At 34.7% G+C, this 22282-nt stretch overlaps 1 protein-coding gene across 1 annotated transcript in view; it reads right to left on the reverse strand.

Moving 5' to 3' along the window:
- Positions 1–1882: 1882 nt before the first annotated feature.
- Positions 1883–22282, reverse strand: part of LOC126881629 (protein ELYS-like) — a 126210-nt gene continuing 105810 nt past the window's right edge. Inside the window, exons 4-5 of the mRNA XM_050646004.1 lie at positions 16207–16606; positions 1883–2009 (exon numbers count right to left, since the gene is read on the reverse strand). Coding sequence (XP_050501961.1) covers positions 1898–2009; positions 16207–16606 — 512 coding nt within the window. The 3' untranslated portion in view covers positions 1883–1897. The remainder of the gene's footprint in view (positions 2010–16206; positions 16607–22282) is intronic.

Raw genomic sequence — 22282 nt, forward strand, 5'->3', positions numbered from 1 at the left:
ATTGCCGATGAAACCACAGACGTTGCTGGTGAATTTCAATTAGTTATAGTCTTTCGATATTTGTGTAAAGGACGACCAGTTGAGAGATTTTGGAGATTTTACGTGCCGGGCGGACATGATGCTAAGTCAATCGCTGAATGGTTTAAATCCATTGTTAAAACATACTCTAAACAAATTAATCGCTCAAAGTTATGATGGCGCATCTGTTATGAGTGGTGGCTTAAATGGTGTGCAAAAAATTATTAAGGAGACATATCCTCTTGCAAATTACGTTCATAGCTATGCACACCAAATGAATTTAATTATGACAAGTGCATGTTCCATCAATAAGCAGGCTAGGATATTTTTTTCTAATTTATCTGGTTTGTGCTCATTCTTTTCAACGTCCCCTCAAAGAACAAACATTTTGGATGAGGTGGTTAATCGCAGGTTGCCAAAATCTTCCCAAACACGTTGGAATTTTCAATCACGAAGTGTTCATACTGTTCATGAAAATAGAAAAGACCTCATTGCAGTTATGGACATTATACAAAGTACTTCACGTGATTTGTCTTCCATTAATCAAGCAAATGGTTAAAAATTAAAGCTCCAGGATAAAGATTTTGTATTTTGGCTATTTATTTTTAATAAAATTATGCCTCACGTAGAAATTATTTTTCATCAATTGCAAAAAGTATGCACTGATTCTGTCAAAGTGAAAAAAGATTTGGAGAATTTTGCAGCAGCAATTCAAGGTATAAGGGAGCAAATGGACGTCATTATGGATAGTATTCAAGAAGAAATAAACACGTCACAGAGACAAACCGATAATGATGAACCAATAAAAAAAAGGCGCGAATTGAAGAGGACAGGCCCAGCAGAAAACGGGAAGCCTTAGAGATATGCGATGCAGTTTTGTTGCAAATAAAAACAAGGTTTACCTTCTCCGGACATTTAGTTGCTTCTCATTTATTTATGTCAGAGAAGTTTTCTGCTTATAAGGATAAGTTCCCCGAATCATTTCTTAATGAAACATGCACACAATTTTTATTTTTAAACAAAACTCGACTTAAAACTGAATTACAAGTATTGTATCAGCGAGACGAATTAAGTACTACCTCTGGGGCTGTTCCGTTATCTGTTTTATTAAATGATGAAGGTTTAAAATGTACATTTGAAGAAACCGTTAAACTTTTAAGTATATTAATAACCATTCCCATGTCAACATCTGAAGCAGAACGTTGTTTTTCAATGCTAAAACGAATTAAGACATTCCTCAGAAATACCATGAAGGAAGAACGACTAAGTGCTTTACGTATGCTGTCTACAGAAAGACATTTTGCAAATGGCATTGACAATTTTAATAATAAAGTCATTGCAAACTTTGCCTCCAAAAAAGAAAGAAGGATGGACTTCACATATCGTAAACTTTAAAAGTGATATTAAATAACTTTGTGCGTGTGTGTAAATAATAGAAGTGTTATTTTTATAATTTTCTAAATAGGCTCTAGAGACCATATCGTAACAACAAACTTCAAGTACATCAGCAGTGGTAGGAAGAATGAAACATTGACAGCATAGGATTAAAGGACGTGGTGGTCGGATGAGTGTGAGAGACGGAAGCTGATGCGTGATGACGAGCGACTGAGAATCGGGCAAAAGAAGGACATCGGGGAGAAGTCATGCCCTAACGGGCGATTCCACCCTGATGCCCTAGTATGAGAGGGGTGGGGTTTAGCTGGTCCCGGCCACATCGGAATTACGGAGGGCAGGGAGGTCCGATTGCCAAGGAGGTTCAGCACTGTTGGAAATGTTTACCTCCGACGTCGGTTTGCAGATTCCCCACCTAGTGATGAAAAAAACAAAAAAAAAGTACATCAGCAGTAAATACTGGTGGTAAGTTGAATTTATTTTATTGCTAATTACTTAATTTACGGAACTGTTTTGATAAATTGGAGGTGATTGGAGGTCCAAGGAGGTCAGCACTGTTGGAAATGTTTACCTCCGACGTCTGTTTGCAGATTCCCCACCTAGTGATGAAAAAAACAAAAAAAAAAGTACATCAGCAGTAAATACTGGTGGTAAGTTGAATTTATTTTATTGCTAATTACTTAATTTACGGAACTGTTTTGATAAATTTTGGTAAATTTTTTGGCATCCCAAAAATAGTAAATATATAGATATAAGATAAAAATATCTGCGCCTATTTTTTTTTTATTTATATTTTATATCCTTTTTGACCATATCGTAAAACCGCCACAAAAAATTTAGGCAGCTGCCCGGATTCTGGCACTACCTTCCTAAAGTTATACGAGCCGCCACTGATATATTGAGGGAAAAACCCTATTGGAAGAATATGGAAGAAACTTGAAAAGAGGAAAGACAACAAAAGTAAAGGAGATACAGATAAGAAAACAAAAATCGAGGAATTATTACAAGAATATGAACAAGACTTGCAGTACGATGAAGAACTGCAAGCAGAGTTAAAAGAACACATGGAGAAAATAAATACACTCGTCATCGAAGCAACAGTAAATGAGGAGCTAGACGTTTTAGACAGTGAAGAAGTAGAGAGAATAAATCAGCTAAGGAGGAAGGTCAGGGAAACTGTAAAGAAAATACGGCCTGGGATGCAACGGCCAGACAGCACACCGAGAAGAGATGGTGTGACATTACCGCAGGTAAAAATCCCTGTGTATGAAGGAAGATATGAAACGTGGAGAACTTTCCACGATCTGTTTACTAAAGTAATACATGAAAACGACCAATTGTCGAACGCAGAAAAAATGCAGTACCTAAAAACTCAAGTAAGAGGGGAAGCCAACAGAATGATACAACACTTACACATATCCGAGGCCAACTACGAAGTGGCATGGAACATGTTAAAGGAAAGATATGAAAACCCGAGGATGATATTGTTTAAACTAATAGACAGGATGCTACTAGCGCAGGAAGTAAAGGAATCTTCTGCTAGAGCACTGAAATCACTACATGACACCTTCCATGAGTGTCTGGAAGCCATAGGAGGATTAGAAACAGACACGAAAGCGTGGAGCCCATTGATAGCGCAAATTAGCATAACAAAATGGGACAATGAGACAAGGAGGCTATACGAAAACCACATCGGAGACAGTAGAGAGATACCGACGTACAAATCAACACAAACATTCTTATATATTTATTTATTATTTATTAAGCTCAACAGGCCGTGAAGGCCTAGGGCTGAAAGATTTAATTTTTCCTTACAATTATTATTACATATTTATATATAATGCTATATCCTATACTACTATAATATATACAATATTACATTTGTTTGTATAAAACACTTAATACTACACTTAACATTATAGTCTTTCCATACATTTCTTCACCACTTCCTTCCATTGTTTTCTGTCCAAAGCTTTTTCTTTCCAGTTTACAATATTACTTTGTTTTAAGTCTTCATATACGCTGTCCTTCCATCTCCTTCTTGGTCTTCCTATTCTTCTTTTTTGTATTGGCTTACGTAATAGAACCATTTTTGGCATTCTCGCCTTTCCCATTCTTTCTATGTGTCCTAAGTATCGGATTCTCTGTGCTTTGATTGCCGTCGTTATTTTTGGTTCATTATAAAGTTCTTCAAGTTCCTTATTATTTCTTCTTCTCCATTGACCGTCTATTTTCACGCCTCCATATATTGCTCGTTGTATTTTCCTCTCCCATCTTTCTAAAAGGTCTATTTCTGATTTTTTAAGCACCCATGTTTCACATGCATATGTAGCTGTAGGTCTGATAACTGTTTTGTAGATTCTTATTTTTGTTTTTCTTGACACATCTTTGGATTTCATTAATGGACGCAATGCTCCATACTTTTTGTTTGCTTTTGCTATTCTTGCTTTTATTTCCCCTTCCCCATGTCCCTTTTCATCTACTTTTACACCCAGGTATGTAAATTCTGAAACTCTTTTAAATGCGCATACATTTTCTCCTTCTATCTCCAATGTGAAATTGTCTTCATTTTCTTTATCTGTTTCTCCCATTATCATGTATTTTGTCTTTTCCTTATTTATGAGAAGACCAAAAGGTTTGGCTTGTTTTATTATATTGCTCATTAATTTTGTTAGCTCTTTCTTACTTGTCGATAATAATGTTAGATCATCTGCGAATGCAATACATTGGTGGCCATTTTTAAAAATCGTTTCCTGTGTGCTTATTTTACTTTTCCTGATTATTCCTTCCAGTATTACATTAAAAAGAGTCGTTGATAGTGGGTCTCCTTGTCTTAATCCTTCCTTTGTTTCAAAATTATTTGATTTATGTCCCTTCCATGCTATTTCGTTTGTGGAGTTATCCATAGTCATCTTTACCATCCTGACGATTTTACTTGGTATGCCCATTTCTTTCATTAGTGCGTACATCTGTTGCCGCTTTACCGTATCATAGGCCTGTTTAAAGTCGACGAACAGGACGTATACTGCTATTTTATGTTCGTAGCACGTAGTTTGGATTTCTTTTAACGCAAATATTTGGTCTGTCGTCGACCTATTACGTCTGAATCCTGCCTGATATTCGCCCAATATCTTTTCCGTGTATTGATTCAGCTTTTTTCTTAAGATGTTTGTCAATATTTTGTACACGACTTCTAGCAACTCGATACCTCTATAATTTTCACATCTCATTTTATCACCTTTTTTATGTATGGGGCATATCCTTGCCCTGGTCCATTCTCCTGGCATTCTTTCTGTTTCCCATATACTTTTTATCAGGCTATGTATCTCCTTGTGTAGTCTTTTTCCTCCTGCCTTTATCATTTCCGCCGATATTTCCGTTATTCCTGGGCTTTTATTGTTTTTTAGCCCTCTTATTTCATTTTCTATTTCTTCCCTCGTAGGTGTTTCTATTACTATATGGTCATCTTCAATTTCCTGGATTGTTCCCCTTTCTTCTTCGTTTTTGTTTAAAAGTTGTGTAAAATAAGTTTGCCAATTTCTCATTATTTCCCCGGGTTCATTTATTAATATTCCTTCCTCATTTTTCATATATGGGTTATGTTTCTGATATCCCCTTTCCATTTTTCTTGTTTCCTGGTAAAAGGATCTTATTTCCTTTTTTTGGAATTTTTCCTCTATCACTTTGAGTTTTTCTTCGTTGTATTTTCTTTTTTTATTTCTGCATGTTCTCTTCATAATTCTCTTCAATTCTCTATATTCTTGTGTGCTAATGTCACTATTATTTCTTAAGTTTTTTATTCTTATTTTTCTAATTTCTTCTGCTATTTTTTGACATTCCTCATCATACCATTCTTTTGCTTTTTGTTTTCTATTACCTTTAATTAATATTTCTTTACTGGTGTTTAAAACTGCTTCTTTTATGCTTTCCCACTTTTCTTCCGGGTCTAGTGTTTCTGGTTCTTCGTTTAGTCTGCTGGTTATTTGTTGTTCGTACTTCTTCTGTGTCATATTATCTTTTAGTATTGCTGTGTTGAATTGTTTTTTGATTTCTTTGTCCCTTTGATTGTCTTTCTTTATATTAGCATTTATTCTATAGGCTGCTCTTACCAAAAAGTGATCTGAGTCACATTCCGCTCCTCTCATACTTTTTATATTTATTATATTATGGGCGTGCTTCTTCTCTATTAATATGTGGTCTATTTGATTTATTGTCCTTTTGTCAGCGGAAATCCACGTTCCTTTATGTATATCTTTTCTGCGTTGGTATGTGCTTTTTATTACCATTTGTCTTTCTGTGGCAAAACCTATAATTCGTTGACCATTATCATTTGATACATCGTGTTTACTGTATTTTCCTGTTATATTTTCATATATATCCTCTTTTCCCACTTTAGCATTGCAGTCTCCCATTACTATTTTGATATCAAATGCTGGTAATCTGTCATATTCTCTCTCTAGTTGCTCATAGTATGCATCTTTGTCTTCTTCGGTGGCGTCTTCTATTGGTGCATGTACATTTATTATGCTTATGTTTCGTTGATTCCCTTTTAACCTGATTGTGCACATTCTATCTGATATCGGCTTGAAATTCATCACTCTGGTTTTCCATCTTTTCTGTATGATAAAGCCTGTTCCTAGCAATCTGTTATTCCCCCCACTTTTAAAAAATACTATATCATCTATTTCTACTATTTCTGTGTCTAATTGTTTTGTTTCTTGTAAAGCTAATATATCTATTTCATATCTTTTTGTTTCTCTAATTAATTCTTTAAGTTTTCCCGTTTCATAAGTGCCTCTTACGTTCCATGTTCCCAAATTAGTTTTCATTTTCTTGTTTTTAATCCCAATCGTCTCCTTGTCCATTGCCGTTGTTGCTACCGTTTCATTTACGTCGTTTAGTTTTTTTGGTTTCTGTTTTGGTTTTCTATTTTTAAGAGTTGTTGCTGATGTTTATTCCATGTCCATACCTCCTCATTTATTTTTATTTTTTGAAATCCTACCTTGACGTTTTTTCCTTCCAATATAGCCTCTTTTGCCTTCGTTCTGATTTTACCCTGTATCATCCGTTCATTTTTGTCCATGTCGTCATTAATATATATTTCTTTTCCCTTTATGTCTCTCAATTTGCCTTTATTTTTCATAATTTCTTCTTTGTCCGTTGCATTTTCGAGCTCAATCAAGCAGGATTTACTTCCAATTTTTCTTGCGCTTTTTATTTTTGTCTCAACTTTTAGTGCATTGCATAAAAAATCTTGGACGTTATCTTTTGTTATGTTTTGATCGTAGGTATCCATATCTACTCCCTGCAGTATTATATTATTTCGTCTTTTGTCCTTTTCCATTCTGTCTATTTTATTTTCCAATTCTTCCACTTTTTGTTGGGTTTCTCTGTTTTCCTGTTTCAGCTTTTCATTTTCTTGTCTGAGTTCCTTCATTTCCGCTCTGTACTCTTTTTGTTCTTCTCTTAGTTCCCTTATTTCCATTGTGATAATATTTAGGCTCTCCAATATTTTTTCTAGTTGCCTATCATTCCCAGGCGACCGATGTACTTTTTTACTTCTGCTATCGTCTGCCTCATCTTCCGATTCATCTCCTCTTTTTCTTGTCTTTTCGTCCACACTATACTCGTTCTCAGCCATTTTGTACGTAGCGTTAACTGGGCACACCCGTTTCAACCACGCGGAGGTATGCCCAATTATCCACGCACCAAAATTGCTTTTGTTTTTCGGCAGGTGTTTCTATTTTTTTTAAATCCGGCAACACCGCTTGAAATTTGACCAGCGTTCGCCAGTGTTTATAAGCTTATCTGTTAGCTGTTAACCTCACTTTTATTTGTCCGTTTAGTATTTTATACTATTTTTTACCGTTTTTACTTATATTATTCTTGCATTAGGTAGGGCACAGTTTATACCTTTCCTTTTTCACTCACTTAGCATTCAATGTTCGCTGCACCACGCGAAAATCGGGTAAAATGCAGGCGAAAATTAAAACACTTTGTTTTCTATCTAATGCCACGTTGCCAATTAACTCAATTGACCTACCTATATTATTAATATATAGGATCTTATAATTCGATTCCAGCAATAAAATTGCTGGTAAATAACTTTCCCATGAATTTTGCTAATTAGCCCAGAGTAAATAGATGTACATGTATAATGTATATTCCGTCTGGGGCTCAGTGAAGAACGTTGTTCAGATGGAAACACCAATAGCGATAAAGGAATTTATTTATAGAACCGACACTAGGGTAATTTTACCCCGGGAGAACTTTTGAACACTAATTGTTTACTGGTACGCGTTTAGTTGAAGACTGATGAAGACTCTATTTGAAGTTACATTTTGACGGCTTGAATTGATTCTTGAGAATGATTCTAAATGTGTATTCTTTCTCAGCGGTGGCACTTAGTATTGGTGTCAAGCCACGCGCTGAGTATATTTACAAATATTGAGAACAAAGATATATTTGTTTTATTTGAATATTGAAATTTATATTTGAATTATTGTTTACAGTTTACAATTCGTGAACTAAATTAGAGACCCGTACATGTAATTATATAATAACAAATTGGTTAATATGATGTACGGGGTGATAAAAATATACTGTCCAATTTCGGATATGAATAATGAATGTTTGATATTGGACATGCTGCGGACGGCCAAGTAAGTACTGCCCGACGAAATAAGTAATAACGAATGTAGTCAGTGTTCAAAGTTTACAATAATCATGATACATTAGGTTACCAAGATAGGTTGATAAAATGTGTGATGTAAAGACACTAGTCTTTGAACAAATAATAATTTTCCAACTGCAACACCTTAGGTAATAAATCAGGGTTAAATCTGAATCAGAATTTAAATCAAAACATTCAAATAAAAGTTTATGTTAGGTAAGGTAAATAAAGGTATTGAGTGGGATATGTTTCAATATGTTAGTTAAGAATAATATTATTATTGTATTATTTTATTATTATTATCGAATCATACTATTCGTTCTTTTATTATTAATGTTATAGAATTGTACTACGAGCTCTCTGTCTATAATTATATGTAGATATTTTTAATTGTAGTTTATTTCATCCAAACAAACCTGAATGGAATTTGCAACTCCTGCTAACGTGATATGTTTTCTGTTACTCGTTTTATATTACATCATATTACATGTGTAATGAAAATAAAGTCGTGTTTTCTAACGATATATATTTTGAAATACGTAAAGTTATTAGATTTTATTATTAGAGTATTTAATATTCTTCTTATTATAGCATTGTATGTGTGTGTTTAAGTATTAATTTAATTGGTCACCTTTTCGTCTTAATATCTTCTATGACCATAATCGAATTATTAGTTTATCAACCCTGTAGTTGTGTACAAGAAGTGTAAGTTTTGTAGAATAGAGTAAAGTAAAGTGTAAATAAAATCTAATGTAAGTAGGTTCCTTGGCGCGGGACAAAAAACCCCTTCATTTGCAGCTTTATAATTAATTTCCAAAAAAAAAAAAAAATTATCCTAATTCCAAGTTCCGTTTGCTTATTTCCATCATGTAAACAATCTATTTTCGTGTTAAATATGCAGGTCCTCAAACCGAGTGGGATTCGAATTACCACCCTAAGTCTACCTCTTTAGCATCATCACACACGACTTAGTTTTCAACCCTTAAGTCCATCTCTATCTAGTTTGCATACATTCCCGAAAATTTTGCATCAATCAACGAATTCTCTTGTTGCTCACGGTGGTTGTAAGTCACCTGAGTCCATTGTTTCTTTTTTCTGCTTTGCTCACGATGGTTGTAAATCACCTGAGTCCATTGTTTATTTCTTCTTCCTTGCTGAGCTTGCTGTGCTCCTCTGTTTCTCTGTTTTCCATTTTTGTTATGATAAGTCCTTCTTTCATATGTTTCATGTTTCTTCGTATTTGTATCCTTTCTATATTGATACCTCCTCGTATAGTTTTCTCTTTCGTATTTATTTGTATTCTTGTAGTTTTTCTTCTTGTTTTCGCTTGTTTTAATGTAAGTTTGATCTCGATACGTCCTTGTATCACGACGTCTATTTCCTTCTGTATTTCTGTGATTTTTATCACGGTACATCTTCGACCCGTGTGGTTCGTTTTGTTTTGAATTTCTGTACATTTTGTCACGGTACATCTGCGGCTCCTGTGACTCGTATTGTTTTGTATGTGTATTTTGGTACTTGTGTCCGTTTGGTACACTTTTTCTTCTCCCTCTATACCTACTGTTTCTTCGGTTTTTGGAGTTTTCTACGTTTTTTGTTCGGACAAGTGTTTTTTGATCCTTAACGTATATAGTTGCCCCTGATAAGGAGCTGAAATTTCCTGCCTTTACAATTGTCATAGTGTTATGACTTGTTTCCTGAGTACTGGATTCTTTTCTTTGTGTCGTTCCTGACACTATCCATCCCAGTCTCGTGTTTTGGCTAAGTAGGCCGTTACTTATTCGGTCTACACCCTCCATCAATATGTGGCTATATTCTTTTGACCCCTAAAAGTAAGTCTATCTTCCCTACCTTGTAGTATCTTGGGTCTGCCAGTAGTGCATTTTTCTCGTTATAGTCCTGTAGGATTATGTCCTGTTCCGGTAAATCCCTTGTTATTTTCGGTAATGCCAGTGCCTCTATTTCCATCTCGAAGTCACTTTGGTAATGAGTTCCGATCAAAAGTTTCATACTCCAGTTGGCTGTCTTTTCCCCTGACGAGCCTATTCCGGATATGGTCGCCTGTATTGGCTGCCTTTTTGTTCCTAGCGCCGTCGCCGCTTGTTCTGTTATAAATGCACATTGTGACCCTTGGTCGATCAATGCTCTCATTATGTGAGACTCTCCTTTCGCATCCCTTATGCGTACCACTGCTGTGGCTAGTAATGCTTCACCTTCCTTATGGCTTGCACAGTTAACTGAGTTCTGTCCTCTTTGTTGTGTGTTGTTGTTTCTTTGCCCATTGTTCTCTTGCGTGTTTTCTGGTCTTCCGTTATTTTGTTCTCTGGCGTTGTTGGAATAATTATTTCCTCCTCTGTACCTGTCCGATTGGTACCCGTTTCTTCTACTGTTCGATTCTCTTCCATTTATTTCTTGTGTTTGTTCTCCTTTTGTTTCATTTGTGGTTCTTCTGTTGCCTGTGTTTCCTTTTTCATAATGCAACATTTTGTGGTGGTCTCCGCCACATTGTCTGCACCTCATCTGTGAAAAACATTGTTTCTCCTTCTTATGTGCTAGGCAATTCGCACACCATTCTTTTTCTCGTATTATCCTGTTCCGGTCTCTTACATTGAGTTCCTGAAATTCTCTGCAGTATGGTACTCCGTGATCTCCGTTGCATATCACGCAACTCATTCTTGTTTTCTTACCCGATCCTCCTTGCTTCTCTTGTCTCTTTTCTGACTCCAGCAGTTCCAGTGTTTGGAATCGTCGCTGTAAGAATGTTTGTGTTGATTTGTACGTCGGTATCTCTCTACTGTCTCCGATGTGGTTTTCGTATAGCCTCCTTGTCTCATTGTCCCATTTTGTTATGCTAATTTGCGCTATCAATGGGCTCCACGCTTTCGTGTCTGTTTCTAACCCTCCTATGGCTTCCAGACACTCATGGAAGGTGTCATGTAGTGATTTCAGTGCTCTAGCAGAAGATTCCTTTACTTCCTGCGCTAGTAGCATCCTGTCTATTAGTTTAAACAATATCATCCTCGGGTTTTCATATCTTTCCTTTAACATGTTCCATGCCACTTCGTAGTTGGCCTCGGATATGTGTAAGTGTTGTATCATTCTGTTGGCTTCCCCTCTTACTTGAGTTTTTAGGTACTGCATTTTTTCTGCGTTCGACAATTGGTCGTTTTCATGTATTACTTTAGTAAACAGATCGTGGAAAGTTCTCCACGTTTCATATCTTCCTTCATACACAGGGATTTTTACCTGCGGTAATGTCACACCATCTCTTCTCGGTGTGCTGTCTGGCCGTTGCATCCCAGGCCGTATTTTCTTTACAGTTTCCCTGACCTTCCTCCTTAGCTGATTTATTCTCTCTACTTCTTCACTGTCTAAAACGTCTAGCTCCTCATTTACTGTTGCTTCGATGACGAGTGTATTTATTTTCTCCATGTGTTCTTTTAACTCTGCTTGCAGTTCTTCATCGTACTGCAAGTCTTGTTCATATTCTTGTAATAATTCCTCGATTTTTGTTTTCTTATCTGTATCTCCTTTACTTTTGTTGTCTTTCCTCTTTTCAAGTTTCTTCCATATTCTTCCAATAGGGTTTTTCCCTCAATATATCAGTGGCGGCTCGTATAACTTTAGGAAGGTAGTGCCAGAATCCGGGCAGCTGCCTAAATTTTTTGTGGCGGTTTTACGATATGGTCAAAAAGGATATAAAATATAAATAAAAAAAAAATAGGCGCAGATATTTTTATCTTATATCTATATATTTACTATTTTTGGGATGCCAAAAAATTTACCAAAATTTATCAAAACAGTTCCGTAAATTAAGTAATTAGCAATAAAATAAATTCAACTTACCACCAGTATTTACTGCTGATGTACTTTTTTTTTTGTTTTTTTCATCACTAGGTGGGGAATCTGCAAACAGACGTCGGAGGTAAACATTTCCAACAGTGCTGACCTCCTTGGACCTCCAATCACCTCCAATTTATCAAAACAGTTCCGTAAATTAAGTAATTAGCAATAAAATAAATTCAACTTACCACCAGTATTTACTGCTGATGTACTTTTTTTTTGTTTTTTTCATCACTAGGTGGGGAATCTGCAAACCGACGTCGGAGGTAAACATTTCCAACAGTGCTGAACCTCCTTGGCAATCGGACCTCCCTGCCCTCCGTAATTCCGATGTGGCCGGGACCAGCTAAACCCCACCCCTCTCATACTAGGGCATCAGGGTGGAATCGCCCGTTAGGGCATGACTTCTCCCCGATGTCCTTCTTTTGCCCGATTCTCAGTCGCTCGTCATCACGCATCAGCTTCCGTCTCTCACACTCATCCGACCACCACGTCCTTTAATCCTATGCTGTCAATGTTTCATTCTTCCTACCACTGCTGATGTACTTGAAGTTTGTTGTTACGATATGGTCTCTAGAGCCTATTTAGAAAATTATAAAAATAACACTTCTATTATTTACACACACGCACAAAGTTATTTAATTGTTAATTGGCAACGATTTGCAGATTGGCAGAGATAGCTGGCAGTCTACTTCTCAAGAAATACTTCAACGTCGGAATTAACAGATCGACAGATCTACAACAAGTATAAGAAGAAGAAGAAGAATTAATATGATAATTTTTTCACTAACTATGTATTCAGTGATTGTAATAATTTATCTACTGTACAACAAAAACTAATAATCAATCGAGAAAAGAGGAAAAGTGATAAAGTGATTTTTTAATAATATATTGTTACTATGAAACGCTTACAATTTTGAACATCTTTAACAACAAAATACTTGGATCACTGAATATATCCTGGTGTATTCTCTGTTTTGGATCTTTCATAAGTAATAAACAATAATAGTTATTTATGAAACAGTTCGTGAAGTATGTTTTTTGCGAACGCACGTGATGTTTAGAGCACGAGCGACAGCGAGGCGAGTGCTATACATCGCGTAAGTTCGCAAAAAGTACTTCACGCACAGTTTCATACAATATTTTATCTACGATGAACAAATAAAAAAACTGTAACTCTTCGTCACTAGAATTCATTTGTATTCTACAATTTTTAGAACTTTGACATTTAAAAATTCTAACTTCTTTCAAACCACAAGACTGTCAAAACTTTTGTCGTAGTTTATTGCTGACAATGTCATCACCATGACAACGCGAAAGTTAAGGATATTTGATATGAAAGTGTGCCAAAAAGAGTGCGAAAAAGTAAATCCCATTTAAAATACACTGTTACTTCACGCACACTTTAAATCCTTCACGGACTGCTATCTATAATGACAGTTTTCACAAACTAAAAACTTATAATATGAGATAGAGTAGATAAATAACTTTTTATTAAGTTCACGTCTTAAATCAATCAATTATTTATTAAATACACTATCAATATTATTTAAACAACAACTCAAAATATTCCCGATGCCATGTCAAATATTTAAAATTGTCACTGATTGTCACTGTCTGACTGACAATATGCTGAAAATATTCTATTCGACTGAGTGCGCTGTATGACAAAGATAGATTTGGAAAATATTACCACAAACATTGTGTTCGTTTTTTTCGAATCCTGAAAAAACCAATAAATATTTTTGAAAAATTTAAACGCAGAATGAAAGACTAAATTATTACCGAGGGCCGAAAGTCCCTTAGAATAAATAATAAGTTAATAAGTTTAATTGCCAGATGACGCTAGTCACCTAATATTTTCACTTCAGTTGCAATGGGTGGGAAAACCTCTCAGTATGGATCAATTGGGATATGGAGAACAAGCCTACGTTCTTTCCGATGAGGCTCCAAAAAGAGCCGAAAATCGCGATTCAAGGGACTGGACTGCACTCCGTATTCTAATTGAAAAGTAAGATTGTTTTGCCTTCGCATTGTAACTGAATTAAAAATAAAATTTTTATTTTATTTTTAATAATAAGTTTATTTTGAATGAGATATTTGAAATTAAAAATCACACTAAATTTTCTCTTAGTTTTTCACCACTCTAACTTATTAAAATAAACATTAAAGAAGTTCTCAGGGACTCAGGCCCCGCTAATAACGTAATCTTTCATTCTGCGTTTAAATTTTTCAAAAACACTTAATAGTTTTCTCAGGATTCGAAAAAAAAAATGAATCCCATTTGAATAGCATTGGAGCAGAAACTACGTACCCATCCCCTTAATTGTCAATGTCAAAAAATGTGCAATAACTACCTCATAAAACCTACTAAACTTTATTATCATATCTCAACCGATTTTAGAACAATAAATGAATTGTCAGTTTGTAAGAAAAAATTCAACATCCTGTATTTCGGAAACAAAGCATTTGCGGACATATGTTTATAGACCAAACTGTCATTATTTTATCATGCAGAATTATCCCTGAAAGTTTGTCGCACTTATTTAGAAACACTCTGTATTGAAGAAGAACATGGCTAGTTGTTAATGTACCTAAATTTTTTATTATCCAACACAAGCGAATAAATAAAAAAAAAACAGAATATTAAGAAAACCTGAGGCTATAGTTAGGTTTTAATTTCAGTATTTTATAAATTGGAAAGCCCCATTTGATGATGGCAGTAGCCCTGAGTCTTCAAGAAATCAAATAGACTATATACTTGTAAATAAGCGTTTCCGAAATGCCAATTTCAAAAAAGATTACATTATTACCGAGGGCCAAAAGTCCCTGAAAACTTCTATAATGTTTGTTTTAATAAAGTTACAGGGATGAAAAAGAAGAGAAAATTGAGTGTGATTTTTTTAAATATCTCACTCAAAAGAAACTTTTTGTTTATTCCAAGGGTCTTTCGGTTCTCGGTAATAATTTAATCTTTCATTCAAATTTTTCAAAAATATTTATGTACATATTATATTTTTCAGGATTCGAAAAAAAGTAATGCATTTAAAAAGCATTGGCCCGAATTTTTTCGCCTATGCTCTTAAAATTAATTTAGAAATTGCATTGAAATATATGAGAATTTTTTTAATACCTACACGATACTTTATGATTATGTATTACTTTACGAATTACTCAAAACTGAAATATTAAGATATTATTTTTTCTAATTAAATGGTATTCTTGTTCTCATGATCATTTTTCAGTGCGTCATTAATTATGACGTCATATACTGTATTGGGTGTGTCGAGACTTATTTCATGTAATTATTGACGAATCTGACAGATGCCAGAATCGTATTTCGCCATAGGTGAAAAGCTTGTGGAATTAAACTAATTAGTAATTTAGTAGATTTTATTTTTACACAATATGTTAACATGTAGGTATTTTTTATAAAGGGGAATAAAATTAAAAAGTAAACAATATTGTTAATTAAATTTATAAATATGGAAACATTCAAAAATGACACAAAACTCTCCATAAACTGTATTTTTATCTTCTTCTCTAGGTGCTGTCTCCGCTTCAAAAGTTGGTAATCATCAGAGCGATCTTTATTTCTGAAACCGCGGCTCTAAATAATTCATTGTTATTACATCCAAACCAGTTCCTAAGGTTCTTCAGCCATGAGTTACGTCTCCTTACTATGGATATTTTTCTTGCATAATAACCTGGAGTATAAACTAACTTCTAACGAATTAAATTCTAAACCGAAATACAAAACTAACTTTTAACGAACTAAATTCTAAACCAAAACACAAAATAATGGACAAAAACGTTGTGAAACACAAGGGAAGTCGAATTCGAAATTTCAAAATGATAGGTACACAAAATACTGACCTGAATAATAACCGTCATTTGACTCTTTGACACTTCTAAAAATTGGCCAAAATGGACGAAGTTTTCGTCAAATGTTCGTAATACGTGTATTTGATTGGCTAGAAAAAACGCGCATTCTAAATATCAACGAATCAAACGTAGGTTAGGAATAGACATCTTATGTATATAACCATTGTAATGCTGCATTATTTTTGTGTTTAATCACGGAGCTACCGCTTTTTCCGTCTCATCAAATTTAATGCATTAGAGAGAAATCGAAAAACTGTGACGCACTGAAAAATGATCATGAGAACAAGAATAGTATTCTCATATACACTGTAAAACATAAGACTGTGTTTTCATTTGATTTTCAGTCAATATTTACATAGCATTTACATAGCATTTTTCAAAAAATAAAATCTTACCTGTTCTCTTCTAATTGTCCCAATTGAATTTGAAATCTTATAGTGCAATAATGAAAATCCTGGTATACATATCCGTATCCCTCCTGGTACTCCTTCGTTTCATAACATAGGGAATACATTACTGCATAAGGTAATCCAGTTTGGTATAATTCAGAGTTACCAAAAGCAACCCAAACATAGCAAAATGCTCTAGGATCATCTGTGGGCTCTTGCAGTGCAAATCTGGTTATGGGAATATGCTCTTCACATATGGGTGAGGTATAAACTAATTTTAGAGTTGTTAAGTCCCATAGTTGAAACGCTCCAAAATTATAACCAACTAGGAGAGATGTTAATTGAGAGCAGTAATGGAGTGCACTGGTTACAACTTCTGCTCTATTCACATGAATTCTATCATCACCTAAAACCAAATTAACTAATTTAGTAAACTGCAATTGCTTCTTCGTAAACATGTAAATTGATTACTTGGCTACAACAAAATACCAGTAATCTACTTTTCCTATTCATAACACACCAACTCGCATACATATTAAGAAAAATAAATATTATGGAAGAATATACTGGGTGTTTGGTAAAGAACAAGCCATCAGCTTAACCAATGATTCCTGAGGTTAAAATAGGTCGATTTAAGCTAACTTACCTTAGTACGAAAGTTGATAATAACCGAAATACAGGGTGTCAAAGTTAAACTTTTATTTATTCTTGAATATTTCCTAACAGACATGGGACAATAACACAGAATTTGGTAAGCGGGGATTTTTTGGGACGAGAAATCTAAATTCTCCACCAAAAATGATGTATTACCCAGAGGGCGCCACATACGCCTTTCAGCGCTCATTTAACCTTAAAATGACCAACCTTTTTTTGTTACACGGATGACCAACGGGGGTCAAAAATGACCCCAAATTAAAAATGACAGTTGACAAAAAAAAATAAGTTGCTTTAAGAAATAAAATAATGTATTCGTAATTTTAATGTTAGTTAGATGAAGTTTGTTTTCAGTCCTAATAGTAAAATTAATAATATTGAAAATATTAAAAATATTACTAAAAGATTTTTAAATTGAAAACTTATTGGTACTCTTTCCTGGTGACAACCTCCAAGGCTTCTACAATTTGCAAGCACATGGATGCTGCAGTGAAGACAAAGGGAAGGAATTCTACAATATGCAATTCACATCCCCCGCCTGCAGCTTGGTAAAGTTCCAACGGAAAATGCACCTGGTTACTCTACGGAGTAATACGACTATAAAATAAAAATGTATACCATTTTTATTCAGTTGCAATGCGAAGGCAAAACAATCTTACTTTTCAATTAGAATACGGAGCGCAGTCCAGTCCCCTGAATCGCGATTTTCGGCTCTTATTGGAGCCTCATCGGAGAGAACGTAGGCACTGTTCTCCATACCCCAATTGACCAGCACCGAGAGCTTTCCCACCCATTGCAACTGAAGTGAAGGTACTAGGTGACTAGCGTCATCTGGCAGTTGAAAGATGAAGTTTGTTTTCAATCCTAATAGTAAAATTGATAATATTGAAAATATTAAAAATATTACTAAAAGATTTTTAAACATTTTTATTTTATAGTCGTATTACTCCGTAGAGTAACCAGGTGCATTTTCCGTTGGAACTTTACCAAGCTGCAGACGGGGATGTGAATTGCATAGTGTAGAATTCCTTCCCTTTGTCTTCACTGCAGCATCCATGTGCTTGCAAATTGTAGAAGCCTTGGAGGTTGTCACCAGGAAAGTGTACCAATAAGTTTTCAATTTAAAAATCTTTTAGTAATATTTTTAATATTTTCAATATTATTAATTTTACTATTAGGATTGAAAACAAACTTCATCTTTCAACTGCCACATGACGCTAGTCACCTAGTACCTTCACTTCAGTTGCAATGGGTGGGAAAAGCTCTCGGTGCTGGTCAATTGGGGTATGGAGAACAGTGGCTACGTTCTCTCCGATGAGGTTCCAATAAGAGCCGAAAATCGCGATTCAGGGGACTGGACTGCGCTCCGTATTCTAATTGAAAAGTAAGATTGTTTTGCCTTCGCATTGCAACTGAATAAAAATGGTATACATTTTTATTTTATAGTCGTATTACTCCGTAGAGTAACCAGGTGCATTTTCCGTTGGAACTTTACCAAGCTGCAGACGGGGGATGTGAATTGCATAGTGTAGAATTCCTTCCCTTTGTCTTCACGGCAGCATCCATGTGCTTGCAAATTGTAGAAGCCTTGGAGGTTGTCACCAGGAAAGTGTACCAATAAGTTTTCAATTTAAAAATCTTTTAGTAATATTTTGAATACTTTCAATATTATTAATTTTACTATTAGGATTGAAAACAAACTTCATCTTTCAACTGCCAGATGAAGCTAGTCACCTAGTACCTTCACTTCAGTTGCAATGGGTGGGAAAAACTCTCGGTGCTGGTCAATTGGGGTATGGAGAACAGTGCCTACGTTCTCTCCGATGAGGCTCCAATAAGAGCCGAAAATCGCGATTCAGGGGACTGGACTGCGCTCCGTATTCTAATTGAAAAGTAAGATTGTTTTGCCTTCGCATTGCAACTGAATAAAAATGGTATACATTTTTATTTTATAGTCGTATTACTCCGTAGAGTAAGCAGGTGCATTTTCCGTTGGAACTTTACCAAGCTGCAGACGGGGGATGTGAATTGCATAGTGTAGAATTCCTTCCCTTTGTCTTCACTGCAGCATCCATGTGCTTGCAAATTGTAGAAGCCTTGGAGGTTGTCACCAGGAAAGTGTACCAATAAGTTTTCAATTTAAAAATCTTTTAGTAATATTTTTAATATTTTCAATATTATTAATTTTACTATTAGGATTGAAAACAAACTTCATCTTTCAACTGCCAGATGACGCTAGTCACCTAGTACCTTCACTTCAGTTGCAATGGGTGGGAAAAGCTCTCGGTGCTGGTCAATTGGGGTATGGAGAACAGTGCCTACGTTCTCTCCGATGAGGCTCCAATAAGAGCCGAAAATCGCGATTCAGGGGACTGGACTGCGCTCCGTATTCTAATTGAAAAGTAAGATTGTTTTGCCTTCGCATTGCAATTGAATAAAAATGGTATACATTTTTATTTTATAGTCGTATTACTCCGTAGAGTAACCAGGTGCATTTTCCGTTGGAACTTTACCAAGCTGCAGACGGGGGATGTGAATTGCATAGTGTAGAATTCCTTCCCTTTGTCTTCACTGCAGCATCCATGTGCTTGTAAATTGTAGAAGCCTTGGAGGTTGTCACCAGGAAAGTGTACCAATAAGTTTTCAATTTAAAAATCTTTTAGTAATATTTTTAATATTTTCAATATTATTAATTTTACTATTAGGATTGAAAACAAACTTCATCTTTCAACTGCCAGATGACGCTAGTCACCTAGTACCTTCACTTCAGTTGCAATGGGTGGGAAAAGCTCTCGGTGCTGGTCAATTGGGGTATGGAGAACAGTGCCTACGTTCTCTCCGATGAGGCTCCAATAAGAGCCGAAAATCGCGATTCAGGGGACTGGACTGCGCTCCGTATTCTAATTGAAAAGTAAGATTGTTTTGCCTTCGCATTGCAATTGAATAAAAATGGTATACAATTTTATTTTAATGTTAGTATTGTATCAATAAATGATAAATAAACATTAGTAAAACATATTTTCATTACAACTGAACACAAACAGAAATCATCATGAACATAAAACTAAACATAAAACTAAAGAAATTTTAAAATATACACTAATTTACGTTGCCACAAGTTTAACAAATATTTTTTTTCAATATTGGAATGTTTCTTACGAACAATTCCACATAATAGACGGTATTTACTTCATATAAAATTGGAACATTAATAATAATAATAATACACCAGGGAAATAAGGCAAAAATATACCATGTTCGGGACACTTGAGCAGCCAGGTTGCAAATGGGTTTTTTGGGTACTATATACCTAATACATTATAAATACAAAAATATCCGTCACAGTTTGGACGAGACATTTAATTATTAACAAATATGGGTCAAAAATGGAAGTTTTTTCGTTTAAATCGCTACAGGTAAAAATATGGTAATTACATATTTTATTTATAATATTTTTCTTTTAGTAGATGAGCCAAGGTTTAAAATAGCGCTTTTTGAATTTTGGTCCAATCATTTGTTGCTTCGGATATTGCAAAATAAAACTAAAATTTCGAAAATAAAAAATTTGCTATAACTTTTGCGAAAATGAATTTAAGACTTTCATATTGGATGAAAAGTTGAATCAAACAGTCCACACAATGCACAAAAAATTTTAGGACGATTCGTCAATTGTTTTAAATTTTATTCAATTTGTTTATCGCAAATAGCTTTTTTTCGCAATGTTATTGTTCAGAAAATAATAATGATATAGCAATTCTGTGAAAACAGCGTGAAAGTAAAATAGTCATGTTTTCAAAGTATTTAAAAAAATCATTAAAAAGTCATTTTTATCACTCGGAAAACATTTTACTAAAATAGTCATTTTTGGCTTATAAACCATTTTCAATAACTTTGTTAATATTGACTGTAGGCTAAAACTACAATGGGATTTGAAAAACTGGTATTTTTATACGAATTTTAAAATAAAAATTTTTCGCCTGGGTTAATTACGGTCAAAGTTAGCTACTTTTTTTATTTAATTGACGGCTACTTTGTTTATAACAATTAAGCAACCTAACTAGAGCTATTTTGAAGTTGAAGATATATAGTTTATGTGTAAAAGTTTGAGTAAACTTTGAACCACAACAGAGTGGTTAATAAAGTTTTAAAAATGGAGTCCGAACGGAATTAATTCGTGGTCGGTGGAGAGGAATTATTAAAATCCGTGCACTGAAAAAATGAAACTGATTCTGCAAACATATGCTGCGATTTATATCGTCGGAGCTTGTTGATGGATTTTGATCATAATTTTTTAAATTTGTATGTACTCGTAGTCTTATAGAGTACGTTATGTACACACATCCCCACCTAACATTACAAAATGTTAGGGGGAACTCCCCTTATCACTCAGGGATATGAAAAGTAGATTACGACCGATTCTAAGACCTACCAAATACACATATATAATTACATAAAAATCGGTCAAGCGCTCTCGGAGGAGTATGGAAAGTAACACTATGACAGGAGAATTTTATAGATGTAAATATATAGATGGCTGTTAACAAATAGGGGATGGTGATAAAAGAGTGAAAATTAAGGGTTGTATGTATTTTTTATTTCTACATCATATAAAATTAAGGTAGATAATTTTGTCCAAAAAAATTTAAAAAAATGTCAGGGGTGCAACCCCCTTATAACTTATGGGTATAAAAAATAGATTAAAACCTCTTCTCTTCCTATAGGATATACGTTTAAAATTTCATAAAAATCGGCCAAGCCGTTTCGGAGTATAGTGTAGGAAACAAAGGTTGAACCTTGCAAAATGGACACAAGTCCGGTTCTATTTTTTTTTCTGGTATATCAAGGGGTGCTTATTATAAGACTAACTTTTTCTGAGAAAATTTCGCCGCGGAACCTCCCTTTTCACCCCTTTAAAGGGGGTAATTTGTGGTTTTTGCGGAACGTAGCCCTTCCTGTAACTTTTACAAAAAATTTCTTTTATAGAAATATGAAGAGAACTATATTTTCTACGATTTATTTCCAACACCATCTCTCTATCATCCACCGTTTAGCGGAGGTGGCGCCCTAAAGTTGACAAGTTTTTAAAAAAGATGTTTTTAAAAAAAATATATTTTTCCCTAACTGTAACGGAAATTAAGAAGAAATCCTGCGGCAAATATTCACAAATAATTGACTGATTTTTTGGTATAGGTTTTACTTAAGGGTAATTGCCCTTTTTTTAATTACAGGGTGTTACATTTTAAAAAACCTCTTTTTATACCATCTGAACCGTTTATGCTAGAGTAAAAAGACTTTCAGCGATTACCCATGTACTGGTGCTATTTACAAATTTGTATAATGCACCCCCATTTTTTCCCCGGAACCACCCCCAAAAAAAGAAGAATTAATAAATAAATTGATTTTCTTGGAATCCTTCACACACAATGCC

The sequence above is a fragment of the Diabrotica virgifera genome, chromosome 1 (assembly GCF_917563875.1).
Source record: "Diabrotica virgifera virgifera chromosome 1, PGI_DIABVI_V3a".
Taxonomy (NCBI): Eukaryota; Metazoa; Arthropoda; class Insecta; order Coleoptera; family Chrysomelidae; genus Diabrotica; species Diabrotica virgifera.